Source organism: Schistocerca cancellata, chromosome 5 (assembly GCF_023864275.1).
Source record: "Schistocerca cancellata isolate TAMUIC-IGC-003103 chromosome 5, iqSchCanc2.1, whole genome shotgun sequence".
Lineage (NCBI taxonomy): Eukaryota > Metazoa > Arthropoda > Insecta > Orthoptera > Acrididae > Schistocerca > Schistocerca cancellata.
In genome coordinates, this window is record NC_064630.1 from 330,140,285 (window position 1) to 330,157,780 (window position 17,496).

Consider the following 17,496-nt stretch of genomic DNA (forward strand, 5'->3'; position numbering starts at 1 on the left):
TATTTTTACATCTGCACACCTGATTATGACAAGAGTCTTTGTACGAGAGTTGAGAGCAATTAACTTATGAAATGAAATGTCACATGACTACTGAATGATATTTTTATGCTTTGCTTTTCGTAGTTGCTTATTTCATTTGATGTCTGGTTTCCAGCTGTGTTGCAGCATTGCTCTTATAAAATGAGATGCATTTGCTAATGTGAACTCTTTCTGTCAACAGATCTATTAAATGATAATTTTGTAATCCACATTCTTTAAAAAAGGAGCACTTGGAAAGGAAAGAACAATAAGAAGTAACTCGTAACAGTAACACTTAATTTTCTTTTCAGGTACATGGTAATATTTTTTTTACAATAAGTTGTTATGGTGCACCACTTTAATTACATAGACATTAAGATGACCACTTTAATTACATAGACATTAAGATGTGAATATGCATTTCCCTTGTCTGCATTGTTGTTTTTACTGTAATATTTTTTCTGCTTGAGCTATGTCATGTTTAGGTATAAGTTGCTGCTGTTTCCAAGGCATAGTGTTATTGAATTTGACTTTTGCTAATTTATGCTGCTAGCTTTGCCAATTTGCATTTTTTGTCATTTCTGTTTGTGTTGATTTGTTGTGATGCTGCATTGCCTCGTCCCTTGGTATATATATCTGAGCTCAGTAGATTTAAGTTAGCTTAAGAGGGGGTAGACTATATAAGAAACTGACTATGGAGAATAGGTAAAGAATGCAATGCGAAGTGATATGAAAAAGATTGGGCCCAAATGAGTATTGTACAATCAGAAATAATATGAATAGAATACAGGGAGGAGGTATAGATAGGACTTTTTGGGAATAATGATGAATGAAGGGAGATCTCCGAGAAGTAAAGAAAGTTTTGAAAATACTGCAGTAAAACAAACCCTGTCCTTTCCTTCTATTATTCCGCTATATGTTTGTGTACCCTTGTGTATTTGTGTTTTTCCTGTCTTTATGTGTTTAGCTGATGAGAGCTATGTTGTAGAATTTTTCTAATACTCTGTTATTTTCTTTGTAAAGATGCTTAGACATTATTTATTCTGTTTTGTTTTAATGCTCATGTGTGAAGTTGACGTTTCAAAAGTGATTCTGATCTTTTATGTATGTACTCATGTCATAATTCCTGTAACACTGATGTATATGTTTATTTCTATTGTTTTGTAAAGCCTGCACTACAAATATTATCTGTATTGTTATGTTTTTAATGATGTATTTTGTATCTTTGTCATTGTATTCTTATGTTATAAAATTGTAATTGACAGCAGTTCATCAAATTAAGTAAGCATTCATTTCACTGCACACTTTTCTGTTGGTCATACTATATGGACACTATGTGAGAAGTTGGGACTGTTAGTGTTTGCACGTGTGTTACTAATTCAGCAAGGGACTGGATAACAGCATTGCTGGTTCTAAGGACAATTCCCAAAAACTTTGTGAATGCACAAGTGGTGGTTATGGACTTGCTCTATTATCCGCAAGACTCTTCAATGGTGATTGTGCACCTGCACAGTCGCAACAGATGGCTGCTGGCCATCTCTACAAGGACTACAGTGGGTCTGCACCTCTGGTGGCCCACCAATACCACAATCTCTACCAGGACTACAGTGGGTCTACTCTGTGATGACCTACCTACCAATATTCTTCGAAACATCGACTGACTCTGCTGTGGGTTTGCTCCATTGTGGCCCATTACCTGTCAGCATATCAAGAGTCAGCACTGTCTTTCCGTTGGAAGGACAACACTACTTCTTCAAGACTGCATGGAAATCCACTACTTCCGTGTGCATTGCCTTTTACTGCTCAGACTTTGATAAAAGAAACGGCAGTTTTACTATGATGAACAATCTGGACTGTCTTTATGGACTGTGAGAAAATTTTAGCTTTTGACCAACATTGTATCAATAAGTGTGTGCATTTTATATCTTTGTTACTGTAATTGTGAAAAATTTTTGTCAAATCTGTATTGGCCAGTGCCCAACACCATTTGTAAAAATTTTTGTGGGGAGCATGGGGGCTATGTAAGTAGGCTGTTTATGTTTTCTTTATGTAAGTTTGACAGTATGTGGCTAGTTTGCATTGTTGCCTGCCATTGTTGTCATGAACTGCTACAGCTGGATGTGAACAGCGCGTAGCGTTGGGCAGTTGGAGGTGAGCCGCCAGCAGTGGTGGACGTGTGGAGAGAGATGGCGGAGTTTTGATAATCTGTAAGACTGAATGTCAATTATGAATATTAAGGTAAATACATTGTTTGTTCTCTATTAATATCTTTCATTTGCTAACTATCCCTATCAGTAGTTAGTACCTTCAGTAGTTTGAATCTTTTATTTAGCTGGCAGTAGTGGCGCTCGCTGTTTTGCAGTAGCTTGAGTAGCGAAGATTTTTGTGAGGTAAGTGATTTGTAAAAGGTATAGGTTAAAGTTAGTCAGGGCCATTGTTTTGTAGGGGTTATTGAAAGTCAGATTGCGTTGCGCTAAATAATATTGTGTGTCAGGTTAAGCACAGGCTTGTATAATTGTTCTAAGTGGACGTTTCATGTGTATAAATTGTTCAAAGGGGACGTTTCAATACCTGAAAAGACGGACAGGGTTGCAGTATTGTTGACCTATGAGTATACCGTGTTCAGAGGCTTGGGGGTTAGCACACCCATGCAACATTATGCCTCCCGAGACCATAACACCTGAACGACCATAACGATCATGTCTGATTATATTCCTCGGTGCATTACGTGTTCCCACTTCTCGCTAAATAAGGGTTCGTTCAGAATCACTACTGAGACTGAATATGCTCTCAGCCTGCCGGTGTGGACGAGCGGTTATAGGCGCTTCAGTCCGGAACCGCGCGACCGCTACGGTCGCAGGTTCGAATCTTGCCTCAGGCATCGATGTGTGTGATGTCCTTAGGTTAGTTCTACGTTCTAGAGGACTGATGACCTCAGATGTTAAGTCCCACAGAGCTCAGAGCCATTTGAGCCATTTTTGAAGTTGTTATCACGAACCAGTATCTTCCTTTCCTGACTTCTAAGCTGCCGGTCCCAACGCCTTATTTCAAATTCAAAGAGTTTGGTGGTCACCCAGGACTCTTTGTTGGCATTATAGTGCTTAGGCAGATTTTTTACACGCTTAAAACATATAGGATTTTTTGATTTACCTATCATGAGAAATTTTTTCTCAGTTCCATCTGCGTTAGCGCAAACCAGAACTGTCAGTCGTTCTTTATATAAGTTGCCACCAAAATATCTTTCTCCCTTGAGTTTCATAGTTTTGTCTGGTGTACAAGTCTCGTTTGCATTCAGGATGTCACAGTCTGCACATCCTTCACGAAGTGTAGGCTACACGGTAGTTCCAGTATTCGCACTGTTGTTTTCACCGCTAAGTTTCGGAAAAGTAATGCCGTGACGTTGCTTGAATCTGTCAATCAGTGCCACTGCTGCACACTAATTGCTCATCTTTTACTTTCTTGGCAAATTATTATGCTTTCTCCACAAGGCGGGGGTCCACTAATGGGTACAATGATCCTTCTCTGTTGCTTAAAGTACTTTCATCCACGACACTCCGTTCAGCTTTTCGTAACCGCTTAATTTTGGATCCATTTTGTTGACATGCAGTAACAATTTTTATCCTTGTTCTTGCAAATCGTTTGGACTGCGGATTTACGAGGCCAAATTGACGACACGTCAGTTGTTTAGCTCCATTCTCCATTTCCTGAATCACTTTCAGTTTTTCATCCATAGTTAAAATTTTTCTTTTACTTGCCATGCTGTTCTAAAATATGTGCGCTTCGTAACAAATTGTTATGGACACTGATATCACGCGTACTGTTGACGAGTTCTGTGACTTTCGCCACTACTGTAGTACGAATGCGCTACGGTAACAACGAGATGAGGCGTCTGTACTACACCTATTGTTCACGGAAGGGCAGAGAGAGGAATATGCTAGGTTGCCATGTTAAAAACAACAGATTTCCTTCTACGGTGCACAGATTTTTGAAAAATCTTGTTGCTAACTCAGGCTGAAAATGACGTAATATACGAGGTACACGCATGTATATTTTTCGTATTAAGCAAGGATGAGAAATATGTTCCTTACGAGGAATACGGCTGTATAATACACTACTGGCCATTAAAATTGCTACACCACGAAGATGACGTGCTACAGACGCGAAACATAGCCGACAGGAAGAAGATGCTGTGATATGCAAACGATTAAATTTTCAGAGCATTCACACAAGTTTGGCGCCAGTGGCGACACATACAACGTGCTGGCATGAGGAAAGTTTCCAACCGATTTCTCATACTCAAACAGCAGTTCACCGGCGTTGCCTGGGGAAACGTTGTTGCGATGCCTCGTGTAAATGGTTCAAATGGCTCTGAGCACTATGCGACTTTACTTCTGAGATCATCAGCCGCCTAGAACTTAGAACTAATTAAACCTAACTAACCTAAGGACATCACACACATCCATGCCCGAGGCAGGAATCGGACCTGCGACTGTAGCGGTCTCTCGGCTCCAGACTGTAGCGCCTAGAACCGCACGGCCACTCCAGCCGGCGATGCCTCGTGTAAGGAGGAGAAATGCGTACCATCACGTTTCCGACTTTGATAAAGGTCGGATTGTAGCCTATCGCGATTGCGGTTTATCGTATCGCGACATTGCTGCTCGCGTTGGTCGAGATCCAATGACTGTTAGCAGAATATGGAATCGGTGGGTTCAAGAGGGTAATACGGAACGACGTGCTGGTTCGCAACGGCCTCGTATCACTAGCAGTCGAGATGACTGGCATCTTATCCGCATGGCTGTAACGGATCGTGCAGCCACGTCTCGATCCCTGAGTCAACAGATGGGGACGTTTGCAAGACAACAACCATCTACACGAACAGTTTGACGACGTTTGCAGCAGCATGGACTATCAGCTCGGAGACCACAGCTGCGGTTTCCCTTGATGCTGCATCACAGGCAGGAGCGCCTGCGATGGTTTACTCAACGACGAACCTGGGTGTACGAATGGCAAAACGTCATTTTTTCAGATGAAGCCAGGTTCTGTTTGCATCATCATGATGGTCGCATCCGTGTTTGGTAACATCGCGGTGAACGCACATTGGACGCGTGTATTCGTCATCGGCATACTGGCGTATCACCCGGCGCGATGGTATGGGGTGCCATTGGTTACACGTCTCGGTCACTTCCCGTTCGCATTGACGGCACTTTGAACAGTGGACGTTACATTTCAGATGTGTTACGACCCGTGGCTCTACTCTTCATTCGATCCCTGCGAAACCCTACATTTCAGCAGGATAATGCACGACCGCATGTTGCAGGTCCTGTACGGGCCTTTCTGGATACAAAAAATGTTCGACTGCTGCCCTGGCCAGCACATTCTCCAGATCACTCACCAATTGAAAACGTCTGGTCAATGGTGGCCGAGCAACTGGTTCGTCACAATACGCCAGTCACTACTCTTGATGAACCGTGGTATCGTGTTGAAGCTGCATGGGCAGCTGTACATGTACACGCCACCCAAACTCTGTTTGACTCAATGCCCAGGCGTATCAAGGCCGTTATTACGGCCAGAGGTGGTTGTTCTGGGTACTGATTTATCAGGATCTATGCCCCCAGATTGCGTGAAAATGTAATCACATGTCAGTTCTAGTATAATATATTTGTCCAATGAATACCCGTTTATCATCTGCATTTATTCTTGGTGTAGCAATTTTAATGGTCAGTAGTGCAGAAATCACTAGGTTATAGACGAGTTTTCGTTGTAACTGGGGTCGTTAAAAGGATGTGCGACTGTATTCTATTAAACACGAGACTTCGTGCAGACAACCGAATACAGGTACTGTGTCGTAATAATATTCTCCAAAGCAACAAAGCGCTTCGTGCGCCAACATAAGCAATAGACGACACGGAGTGGCATGCAGGAAGCCGTAGCAAGGCAGGGAGAAGCGGGAGAAAGCCGGAGCGAGCGGGCAGGCGCCTCCTTACGGGAGGGAAGCTGGCGGCTTGCGGGGGTGGCGTGCGGGGGCGGCGTCTAGCGGCGGGGGCGGTGGCGGGGGCGGGCTCACTCTGGCGGGCGGGCGCCGAGCTGCCGCGCGACGAGACGCAGCTGCGTTGGAAGGCCGCCAGCGGCGCGAACACGCCCTCCGTCGCCTCCGACAGCAGCTCTGCAACACAACGAAAACACGCCGCTCACAACACGCTCGTGAGTATGAACGGTACCACTACTGACGACCGCGACATTAGTGCCGCCTAGTGGTGTTGTGGTCATGTGGTGAGGTAAGTTAAGTACACAAATGGAACAGAGACAAATGCGGAATCACTCAGGCCGCAGATGAGGATATCCACTCTCTTAACACGCTTTGACAAAGAAACGATTGTGAATGAAAAAAACATGGCGGGTTTTCGACTGTCAGCCCATCGACAGGTATGTGTGACTATGAAATTTTTGTGGGATCAAAGATTTTAAACTAGTACACCATCGAATATTTCAGCTGAGTTTCAAAGATAAAAATTGTCAGTGTTTGATTTCGGACTAAAATGAAAGGAAATATTTAGCTTAGATAAAGTATGTGACACATTACAAACAGAACTACGTGACAAATTACAATTGTTTTGAGAAGAAAAATTAAGTTGCAGCATTTAGTATACTTCGGCGACATGTTGAACAAGATAAATTTGCCTTTAGTATTACAAAAAGGCGAAATATGAGTGAAACAACTGTAATTATACAAAGTAAAATTTTAACAGGATACGTAAAACTTTGCCTTGCCGCAGTGGTAACACCAGTTCTCGCCAGATAATCGAGGTTAAACGCTGTTCGGCTTGTCTTGCAATTGGGCCTGCCGAGTGCTGTTGGAAAGTGGGGTGCGATCTGCCCTTGTGAGGGCAATTGTGAATCTACCTGATTGAGGAGCAGCAACACCGGTCACGAAAACTGGCAACGGCCTGGAGAGCAGTGTGCCGATCACATGACGCCCCCGTATCCGCATCCGGCAACACCCGTAGGCCGAGGAAGGCAAGGCGACCAGTCGGTATCACTGGGCCTTCAACACCTGTTCGGACTGGTTTTTTTTTTGTTTCAAGTAAAACTACAGTAATTGCAATAAAGGAAACATGTGGCATGTGAATTGGAGGGGTAATTTACAAAGTATCTGCAGTCAGTAGTGGTGAGTAAGGTAAGCTACCTTATATGCAGTCTAAAATGGATCTTCATTGATTATAACACGTCGAGATAAAGTAAACAGATGTGCTACCGCGAATTTTATTCTGTACTGTAATTTTATGACGTAGCAATTATATATTATTACATGTCCACGTGCACAACGTGCGGTTTGATTTTAAAAGGTTTATTTACTACAAATGTTTGTATAATGTGCTACATTTTATCCACTAACGTAACTTGGCGTGAGGTTCCAACTCAAAATGAACACGTTTTATAAAAAAATTCTGAAGCTCTGAAGATGACAGCGAAGTCCATCGAAACCGGTTGTCGTACATAAACAAAATATTTATGCGATGTTGGCTTTAGAAAGTTTTTACTAATTGTATCTTTTTTTAAGTACTAAGCTTGGGTAGTGGAAATTATTAATTTCCAGTATTTGAAGGTAGTGCATCTTCCTCTCTTGGTATCTATTATATTCGACTTCTTGTTACACCTTGTAACTGTGGCCACTTTTAAGCAGGTAGCCTCAAAAAGTAGGCTCCTTGTAGACTTACACATCAGTGTCGTGTGTCTTTTCGTTCATAATGTACAAAATATTCTACCGAGAACCAACAGAACAGTCAGTTAACGTAAACAGGAGATTGTTATCGTCCGTCATATGCGGAGGAGTATCTCGGAGCATTCGCGTGCTACCTTCCTCAGCAACGATGTTAAATGGCTGAAAGACGGTAATACCTTGAGTAGGCGACAAGACATTTCACGTTCACATCTAATTGCGGAACGTCGAGATCGGGAGTTTGCCCGTTCTGTAAAGCAGGATAGTTTGCGACCTCTGGCGGATGAAAAAAAAAAAAGAAAGAAAGAGCAGCACCTTCCGTTACAGGTTCATTTAGCAATCAAGAAAGCGTCACTGAGACGTTTAGCAAATCCAGTACCAATAGCTTCAAGACGAAAGCAGTGCATCACAGTGTGGCCTCGGTGTAGCCTGCTATTGAAGTTCCGAGACCTGACGTCCCTAGAAGATTCAACCAATATATTCGTTACTTTTGCCTATATCTCGTGAAAAGGCCATGAGGATACAATTAGAGCGACTCGAGCCGCTACAGAGGCTTACCAGCAATCACTCTTGCCTTGAACTATAAGCGACAGGAGCGGGGAAAGAGGGCAGTAATTCTGGTACACAAACTACCCTCTGCCACATTCCGAAAGGTGACTTGCGGAATATATACTCACATGACAAACGCCATGCGATACCTCCTAATATCGTTTAGAACCACCTTTTGACCGACTTAGTGCAGCAAGTTACGTGGCATGGGTTCAATAAGTCATTGGAAGTTCCACTGCAGAAATATTGAGCCATACTACCTCTATAGCCGTTCATAATTGCGAATATGTTGTCGGTGCAGGATTTTCTGCATGAAATGGCCTCTTCATTATGTTCCATAAATGTTCAATGGGATTCATATCTACTGATCCGTGAGGCCAAATCATTCATTCGAATTGTCCAGAATGTTCTTCAAACCAATCGCGAACAATTGTGGCCCGGCGACATGATGCATTGTCATCCACAAAAATTTCATCGTTGTTTTGCAACATGTAGTCCGTGGATGGCTTCAAATGGTCTCCATGCAGCCGAACATAACCAATTCCAGTCAATGATCGGTTCAGCTGGATCAGACGACCCAGTTCATTCCATGTAACGACACCATACGCTATAATGGAGCGACCATCAGCTTGCCCAGTGCCTTGCTGACAACTTGTGTCCATGGCATCGTGGGGTCTGGGCCACACTCGAACACTACCATCTGCTCTTAGCAACAAAAATCTGGACTTATCTGAACAGATCATGGTTTCCCAGTCGTCCAGGGTCCTACCGATTTGGTCACGAGCCCAGGAGAGACTCTGCAGACGATGTGCTCTTAGCAAAGGCACCCGCATCGATTTTCTGCTGCCAAGGTCCATTAATCCAAAATTTCGGCGCACTGTCCTAACGGATACGTTCGTCGCACATCGCACAGACATTTCTGCGGTTTTTTGAAGCAGTGTTTCTTGTCTGTTAGCAATGACAACTTTAAGTAAATTCCCCTGCTCTCGGTCGTTAAGTGAAAGCCGTCCCCACTGCGTTGTCCGTGGTGAGAGGTAATGCCTGAAATTTGGTATTTACGGCACGCTCTTGACACTGTGAATCTCTGAATACTGCATTTCCTAACAATTTCCGAAATGGAGTGTCCCATGCTTCTATCTCCAACTGACATTCCGCGTTCAAAGTCCGTTATTTCCGTCGTCCGGCAATAAACATCGGAAACCTTTTCACATGAGTCCCCAGAGCACAAATGACAGCTCCACCAATGCACTGTCCTTTTATGTCATGTGTACGCTATAGTAACGCCGTCGTTGTATTGCATATCGCTATCGCAAGACTTTTGTCATCCCAGTGTAAATGCAGGTCTGGTGACAGACTCGACAGACTGCAAAACTGGTGCAGTGACAAGTGTTTCGAAGCGCACAGTTGAGCGCATATTTTTGAAAATGGATCTCCACATCAAACGACCATTACGTGCCTCCGTGATGAGTCAACGACACTGCCATTTTCGATCACAGTGGGAAAAGGTAACAGATATTGGACCGCATATCAGTGGAAAATTGTCGGCAAATCGGATGAGTCGTGTCCGAGTACACCATCATCCAGGTGAAGAGCTGCCCTTAGCGTGCACCGTGCCATAGGCGCAGTCCAGTGGACGCAGTGTTATCCTACGAGGGACATGCACCTGTGCTTACAATGCACAGATGGGGACTAAAGAAAATGGTTCAAATGGCTCTGAGCACTATGGGACTTAACATCTGTGGTCAGCAGTCCCCTAGAACTTAGAACTACTTAAACCTAACTAACCTATGGACATCACACACATCCATGCCCGAGGCAGGATTCGAACCTGCGACCGAAGCAGTCGCGCGGTTCCGGACTGAGCGCCTAGAACCGCTAGACCACCGCGGCCGGCGATGGGGACTACATGACCATTACTGCGGGCTACCTGTACCGCTTCATGCTTGATGCCTTCCACAACGGCAGTGGCATCTTCCAGCAGGATGACGGTCCTTGTCGTATGGTCAAAATCGTCCTACAGTGGTCTGAGTAGCGCAATAGTGAACTCAGTTTGTTGTCTTGCCCACCAAATTCGACTGATCTGAACCTGATGGAACGCATGTGAGACGCTTTTGGGCACCAGGTTCTGGGCCACAAATCACCGGTCCATAATTTACAGAAACTGTGTGACTTGGGAGTAGACATCTGGTTCCACACACCTCAGGAAATCTGCCAAGGACGTGCTGAACCCATGCCATGCAGAACCGCTGCTGAATTTAATTCCAAGAGTAGGCCACCTCAATATTAACCAACTGGTTATAATCTTTTGAAACATCAGTGTATGTAAACTTAATATCAATCAGCGGCTGGGAGACGTATTTTAATCTGACCATGAGTCTGTAGCGTGGCGGCGAATGCTGCAATGGTCTCTTCCTCATTTGAGCCATGGCCGGCTCGCGTTGTTGCCATTTGTTTTGGCATTTTGTCACAATCGAATGGCGTCTTATTTCTCCCTGAGTTACTACCATAACGAGTTGCCGAATTGCATCTGTCAGTGGCAGCAGCAGCGCTTATCGATACTAGTACTGCTGTACCATATTTGGTGTGAGCGCTATATATCTGTGTGGTTGGGTGTGCGGCAATTGGTCCGTTGGGACAGAGCAGTGAGGAAGTCTCCGCAGCGCGAGGTCAGGTTGGGACTCCTGGAGGCATGCACGCGCCATCGGATTGTGAAACACTAGCTGCGAGAGCTACAAAGTTCGTTGCCCACCGAACCTGGACACTGAATTTGAGTGACCGGTTAACCTGTTATGAAACCTCAACTGCTGTGACATCTCTTCATACATTCCCGGTTGTTGCTTTCTGGGCTGTTCCGGCTAGCAGCTTAAGCTCTTCTTTGTCCTAACTACGATGTGAAATAGGTATTTCTGGGCGAGATCTAATGACTTTCATAATATTAATAATAACGACCATAATAGTATTATTATTATTATTATTATTATAGATACGAATAATACCGCAACCTAAATGCTATAGCACAATAATACTTTGGTTTATTCCACACTATACGTATTCGTTATTTTCATTTAAGCTATGCCTTAAGCATTGTGAGTTGGATACGCTTCAAAATACTCAATAACGTTCCAGGCAACATCGGGTGCGTCGGGGATTCGTCTTTCCACGACACACTATACTTGGAAACCTTCCTCGGTTCTTAAACGCAATTCGGTACGTCTAAAGACAAGCGTAGGTATACGTTGTGGATACATCCGTTGGGTCTCAGCTGCATTGCGGTCCGTCTCCCCATAGACCAGTATCATATCGGTGTAGTACGTTGCAGTTGTTACCTGTTAGACTCTAAGACCTGACTCGAACTACAAACAGACGACCACGCAAACTTATCAGGAAGAAAATGCACTCAATTGGCGGCACAGCCCTCTGGATGTTCGCTAGTACATGCACTTCCCCTTTGGACAGCAGATGACTAGGTACCGCTTCTTGCACTAACGTATGCGGGAAACATGAAACTACAGAGAACGGCTTGCGTGGGCCACCTATCTGATAACATGGGAAGATCCATGAGGCTATTCCCGGATGATGTTGCTGTGTACAGAGAAGTCACAACCATTGAAAATTGTAGCGAAATGCAGGGAGACCTACAGAGGTTCGACACTTCGTGCAGGAACTGGCAGTTGACCGTCAGCATAACCAAATGTAACGTTCTGCTCATTAATAGACAGAAAGACCCGTTACTGTATGATTACACGATTGCAGAACAATCACTGGAAGCAGTCGGATGCATAAAATGTCCAAGAGTATCGTACAGGAAGATGTGAAGTGGAACGACCAGAAAAACTAGTTGCAGTTAAGGCTGATACCTCACTAAGATTCATTGGGAGAATCTTCAGGAAGTGTAGTCCACCCACTATGGAGTTAGTTTGCAATATACTCGTTCCACCAGTACAGTCTACCATCCATGCCAGGTAGGACTGGTAGAGGAAAGAGAAAAGATACAATAAAGAACAATAGGTTTGGTTACAGGTTAATTTAGTAAGCGCGAGAGCGTCACGGAGAGGTCAGCCAACTTCAGCGGCGAACGATTCAGAAGAGGCGTTCTGCATCGAGGTGTGGTTTAGCGTTAAATTTTAGAGAGCGTATGTGCCTTTGGAGAGTCAACCAACACATTCGTTCCTTCTGCGGATGTCTCTTGAAAAGACCATGCAGATAAAATTAGGAGCATTCGAGCCACATGGAGGCTTCCCAGCAATCGCTCTCCCCACGAACCATTCGCGGCTTGAACAGGAAAGTGGGGAAGTGACACTGCTGATCTGCGGAGCACAGATGTAGATGTACAAGACGATCAGTGTCTTACATCCCATGGACAACTAGGTTATCACAAATAGAGCACAATTTCGGTTAGGAGAATGAAACTAGCTGTGTCCTTTGAAAGGAAAGATAGTAGCAAGGAATTTCGGGGAAATATAGAAAACATACAGCCGCAGGAGCACAGCACTGTATGGTAGTGAAACATGGACGGTGAGACAACCGAAACAGAAGAGAATCGAAGCATTTGAGATGTGATGTTACAGACGAATGTTTGGATTGATACGGCAAGGCCGGCTGTAGTGGCCGAGCGGTTCTGGGCGCTACAATCTGGAACCGCGCGACCGCTACGGTCGCAGGTTCGAATCCTGCCTCGGGCATGGATGTGTGTGATGTCCTTAGGTTACTTAGATTTAAGTAGTTCTAAGTTCTAGGGGACTGATGACCTCAGAAGTTAAGTCCCATAGTGCTCAGAGCCATTTGATACGGTAAGGAATGAGGAGTGTCTGATCAGAATCGGAGAGGAAAAGAATATATGGAAAACACTGACAAGAAGAAGGTAGAGGATGATAGGATCATCACGGAATATTTCCAGAATGAGATTTTCACTCTGCAGCGGAGTGTGCGCTGATATGAAACTTCCTGGAAGATTAAAACTGTGTGCCGGACCAAGATTCGAACTCGGGACCTTGGCTTTCGTGGGCAAGTGCTGTATCATCTGAGCTATCCAAGCACGACTCACGACCCGTCCTTACAGTTTCAATTCTGCCAGTACCTCGTCTCCTACCTTCCGAACTTCACAGAAGCTCTAGAGCTTCTTTCTTGGATAGCTCAGATAGCAGAGCACTTGCCCGCGAAAGGCAAAAGTCCCGAGTTCGAGTCTCGGTCGGGCACACAGTTTTATTCTGTCAGGAAGTTTCATCACGGAATAACTTGCATGGTACTCGAGAGAGCTGTACGTGGTAACAACTGTAGCGGAAGACGGAGATTGGAATACATCCAGCAAATAATGGAGGACGCATGTTGCAAATGCTACTCTGAGATGAAGTGGTTGGTACAGGAGAAGAATTTGTGACGTGCCGCATCAAACCAGTCAGAAGACTGACTACAAAAAGAATAAAAATCTGCACGGTCGGACAGATTTGAACCATCTCTCTCTCTAATATGAGCCCAGTGCCTCACCACTGCGTGACCTAGCGCAGGCCATAGACACGAGGCCCGACAATCTGTTGCCTGCTGTCACGCCTTTATCAACATGTCCCACTATTCCCTTCACCATAAAGGCTCCACAGCGCTTCTCTCGTGGCTTTAAACTCGTGCCACTCCCAAACCCTGAAATTATAACCGAGATCTACCCCCTATCCCCCTCCTGTATCTGTGATATGCCACTCTACTCCATCCATCCATCCACCCCTAATGATGGCTCTAACCCACCCTTTCCCTGTGTAGCTAAAATTCTACTCGCCTCACAATACCAATATAGCAACCGTTAGTACTTACCCATACACAAACCCAATGTATTTCGTGTATCTCCTCCAGCTTCATACCCTCATCCAACCTTTTCACTGAATAGAAAAAAATTCATCATCAGTGTCACATCATTCTCTGCATCCCTTTTTTATTTTAATAAAAATTATATTTGACTTTTTTTTGCGTGAAGAGCAGTAGAACGAATGCTGGAAGCCCGCTTTCATCAGAGGTAACGTAAATGAGTAAAAAAATAAAAAAAAACTTAAAATCACAGTCGCCAATCGCGAGTGGATAAAGGCTCATACTGCCAAGGTGGAGGATGAATATGTCATTTGGTTTTCCCATTGCCGAGTCATGTTTCTTGCTGTAGACTTTGTCCTAACGAGTGACGATTTTATTCTTTTGCATTCCAGGGTACGTATCGCCTAGTGTTTCATATATACAATCCGAATACTTGCATAGTTTTCTTCAGTATAAAACTCCATTCTGGACTTTGGAAAACATTTTCACTCCTGCTGGAGGCAAATGGATTCATACTGTTTCTTGTTTCGTTTATGATGTGGAGTGGACCTAGTGTCCGGTGTCACATCCAAAGTAGCAAAGCGGTGCTTAATATCGGTTGGTTTCTGTTTTAAAACTGTCCCAGCACTGAGAGAGAAATTCAAGTTCATATTTTCTGTTGATGAGCATTAAACAAAAGTTAAATTTTTTGAATTCAAAAAATTCATCGCAGCTGCAGATCCTATCGCACTGAAAATTATAAAAGTTAAATTCATTTTGCCGAAACCTTTCTCCCAGTTAAATCGCTACCCTCTCATCCGATATTCCTATAATGGCAGCTATTTTGATGAAAATTAGTTTGGTGCTCTTCAGTTATCAGACTGTGCACTTTGTCAATATACTCATCTATAGTTCAAATATCTATGTGATTTCTGCACTAATAAAATTATAACATGCTTTAAGTAAACGGCTCCTATGTTTACTGTTTTCTCTTGACGTTTTTCTTCAGCAATGCTGCGTAGTGTGTACGATGTGCTTTCTTATGTCTAGTTATGATTGATGAACATTTAAACGCTTTATTTGGTTTCTTTCCTCAAAGTACTGCAATGCATATTCCTCGATTAGATATATTTTGAGGACTATCTGACTACATTTCTCGCTCGTACGTCGGTCTCTTTTTTGCCGTTTTATTCATTGAGGAAAGAATGGAGTATAAGGTTCGACATCCTGTCACAAGTCCAGATTTGGAAGGATGGGGACACCGATTCGTCCATGTCCTTAACGAAAGAACTATCCCTCGTGTTCGCCTGAAATGATTTAGAAAAACCACAGAAAACTTAAATCAAAATGGCCTGATACGGGATACGGGACTTGTACCACGTTGCGCATTCACTTTACATATCTCGACAGATCAAAAAGTAACAGAAAAAGTGAAAATAAAGAATGCAAAAAGTGTCAACAATACGGCAACGCAGATTTGACGAAATTATATACAAAGTCTTGTCAGCAGCAAATAAATGTAGAAAAGTTAAAGTTTTCATCCAGGTAGTCATGAAGATTTAGTAGGTGCAGAGGCTCTATTTTGCTGTGTTTTTTCATTTTCCGCTTGGAACAGACGATCAATAACACGAGCTTTTCACATAACAGAAGAATTCGCACAACTTTCAGATTTATACGTCGTTGGACGAACTACTGACTCGAATAAACCGAAAAGAATAAAGTTCTATATATTTGGGAACTTTCGGGCAAAAATTTTATCTCATGCTTCATTTCTCTTCTGTTTGCTTTTTCTGTTCCTGTTATTTTTCATCACCCTGAATGACGCCAAACAATATCGATTTAGCCGATAATACCGTAGAATGGAGTGTGTTAATGTAATGTGCAAAGCCGTTCCTGCACAAATATGAAACATATCGTCTCCGAACGCTGCGTCACAACCCACAAGGCGAGAGCTGTGCTACGGCCGACACGTGCCCCCGTGTACTCTTGGAACCTCATTATAAACTCTATGCCTCTCGTGTGATCTGCACTTAACTCTCTGCTGCGCGAGCCACCGCAAGAACTGATGTAAAATTAGCACCGCGAATTTCCGGTCTGATTAAGTTTGCGGCACTTCCAAGAATTTAATACGGCGATCTAATTGCTCAACTAGACTAGGTGTTTGAAGATGATGTTACCCGTAACTACGATACTTCAGAAAGGCGATCAGTGTCAACGATACACGACATGTAGCAGTGCTGGCGCTTAAAAAATGACCTTTTCTTCTAGCGGCATAATATCTGATATGAAGGAATAAACTCGTAACATAAAGAAACTAAAAACAAGTAACGAAGAAATACTTTAAAACTGGTGCTATCGGAACACGAATGTTGAAGGATGCAACGAAAATGATACGTAAACATTTTTTACAGATACGTTCTTAGCAGCGACCGAGGTGACGAATACAAATAAATAAATTTAATACGGTGCATAGGCGAAGGAAAGTGAAAGTATAATGACATTTATCATAAGGTGACTCGAAAATAACATTTACAAGACGCTTATCGCTGCTATAAAAACACACACACACACACACACACACACACACACACACAAATCAGAAATTAACGTGTCGACAAGTTAATGGGTTGTTACAGGAGTTTATCAAATGAAAGGAAGGGAAAAACCACTTGTAGTACATTCAGATAATGCACCAAATAGCTACCTTCATAAACGATTTAAAAACACCTGTCTCACAGATTAGTATTTTTTCTACTTTCATAAAGAGTTAAACAGAATCCGAAAATAAAATAGCAATACCTTCATTTGGAAACCAGGAAATATTATTCAAAGAACTTTAAATTTTCTCGTTTTGTTTTTTCGATTTTACGAGTACAAAACGGAAAATTAGACTAAATCCCCTAGTCAAAAGCATGCGGTATAAAAAGTTTAGTTTCATTGCAAAGGATTTACTGTTGTGTCAAAAAGATCCACCATCCGTTACATTTTGTGTCGTAAGCATTATAATTGCCAATGGAAACTGAGAATTGAAAGCAAAGTGCTTTGCTTTACTCCAGAATTGTTTTCCTCCCGCCAACAATTCTGGAATAGTACTTTAGTTCAGTAAACAAATGAGTATCCACTGGAAATGACATAACTGCACTGAAATATGTTTTTGGGTGTAAAATATAAGTAACAGTCTGTCGCGAACGCGGACCTCAATAAATGTACTTCGACCAGCAAGGATGGAATCGGTACAATTGGATTATAGCCTCCACAGATATTAATTATAAATTTCATCATAGTGAATCTAGTTAGTGAGACCGGCGTAAACGCCGACAGGGAACTAACTCACTGCTATCGACGGCATCGATGCAAAATAGGTGAAGGCGCTGAGTAGAGCACCGCCAAGTGCGTGACAGATACGCGCGGCGTGACGCGGCGGCGGTGAGTGAGGGAGA

General features: G+C 43.3%; 1 protein-coding gene across 1 annotated transcript in view; it reads right to left on the minus strand.

Annotated features, from left to right (window-relative positions):
* Nucleotides 1–17,496, minus strand: part of LOC126188521 (neprilysin-1-like) — a 335,381-nt gene that overhangs the window by 208,578 nt on the left and 109,307 nt on the right. The window contains exon 3 of the mRNA XM_049930123.1: nucleotides 6,083–6,181. Coding sequence (XP_049786080.1) covers nucleotides 6,083–6,181 — 99 coding nt within the window. The remainder of the gene's footprint in view (nucleotides 1–6,082; nucleotides 6,182–17,496) is intronic.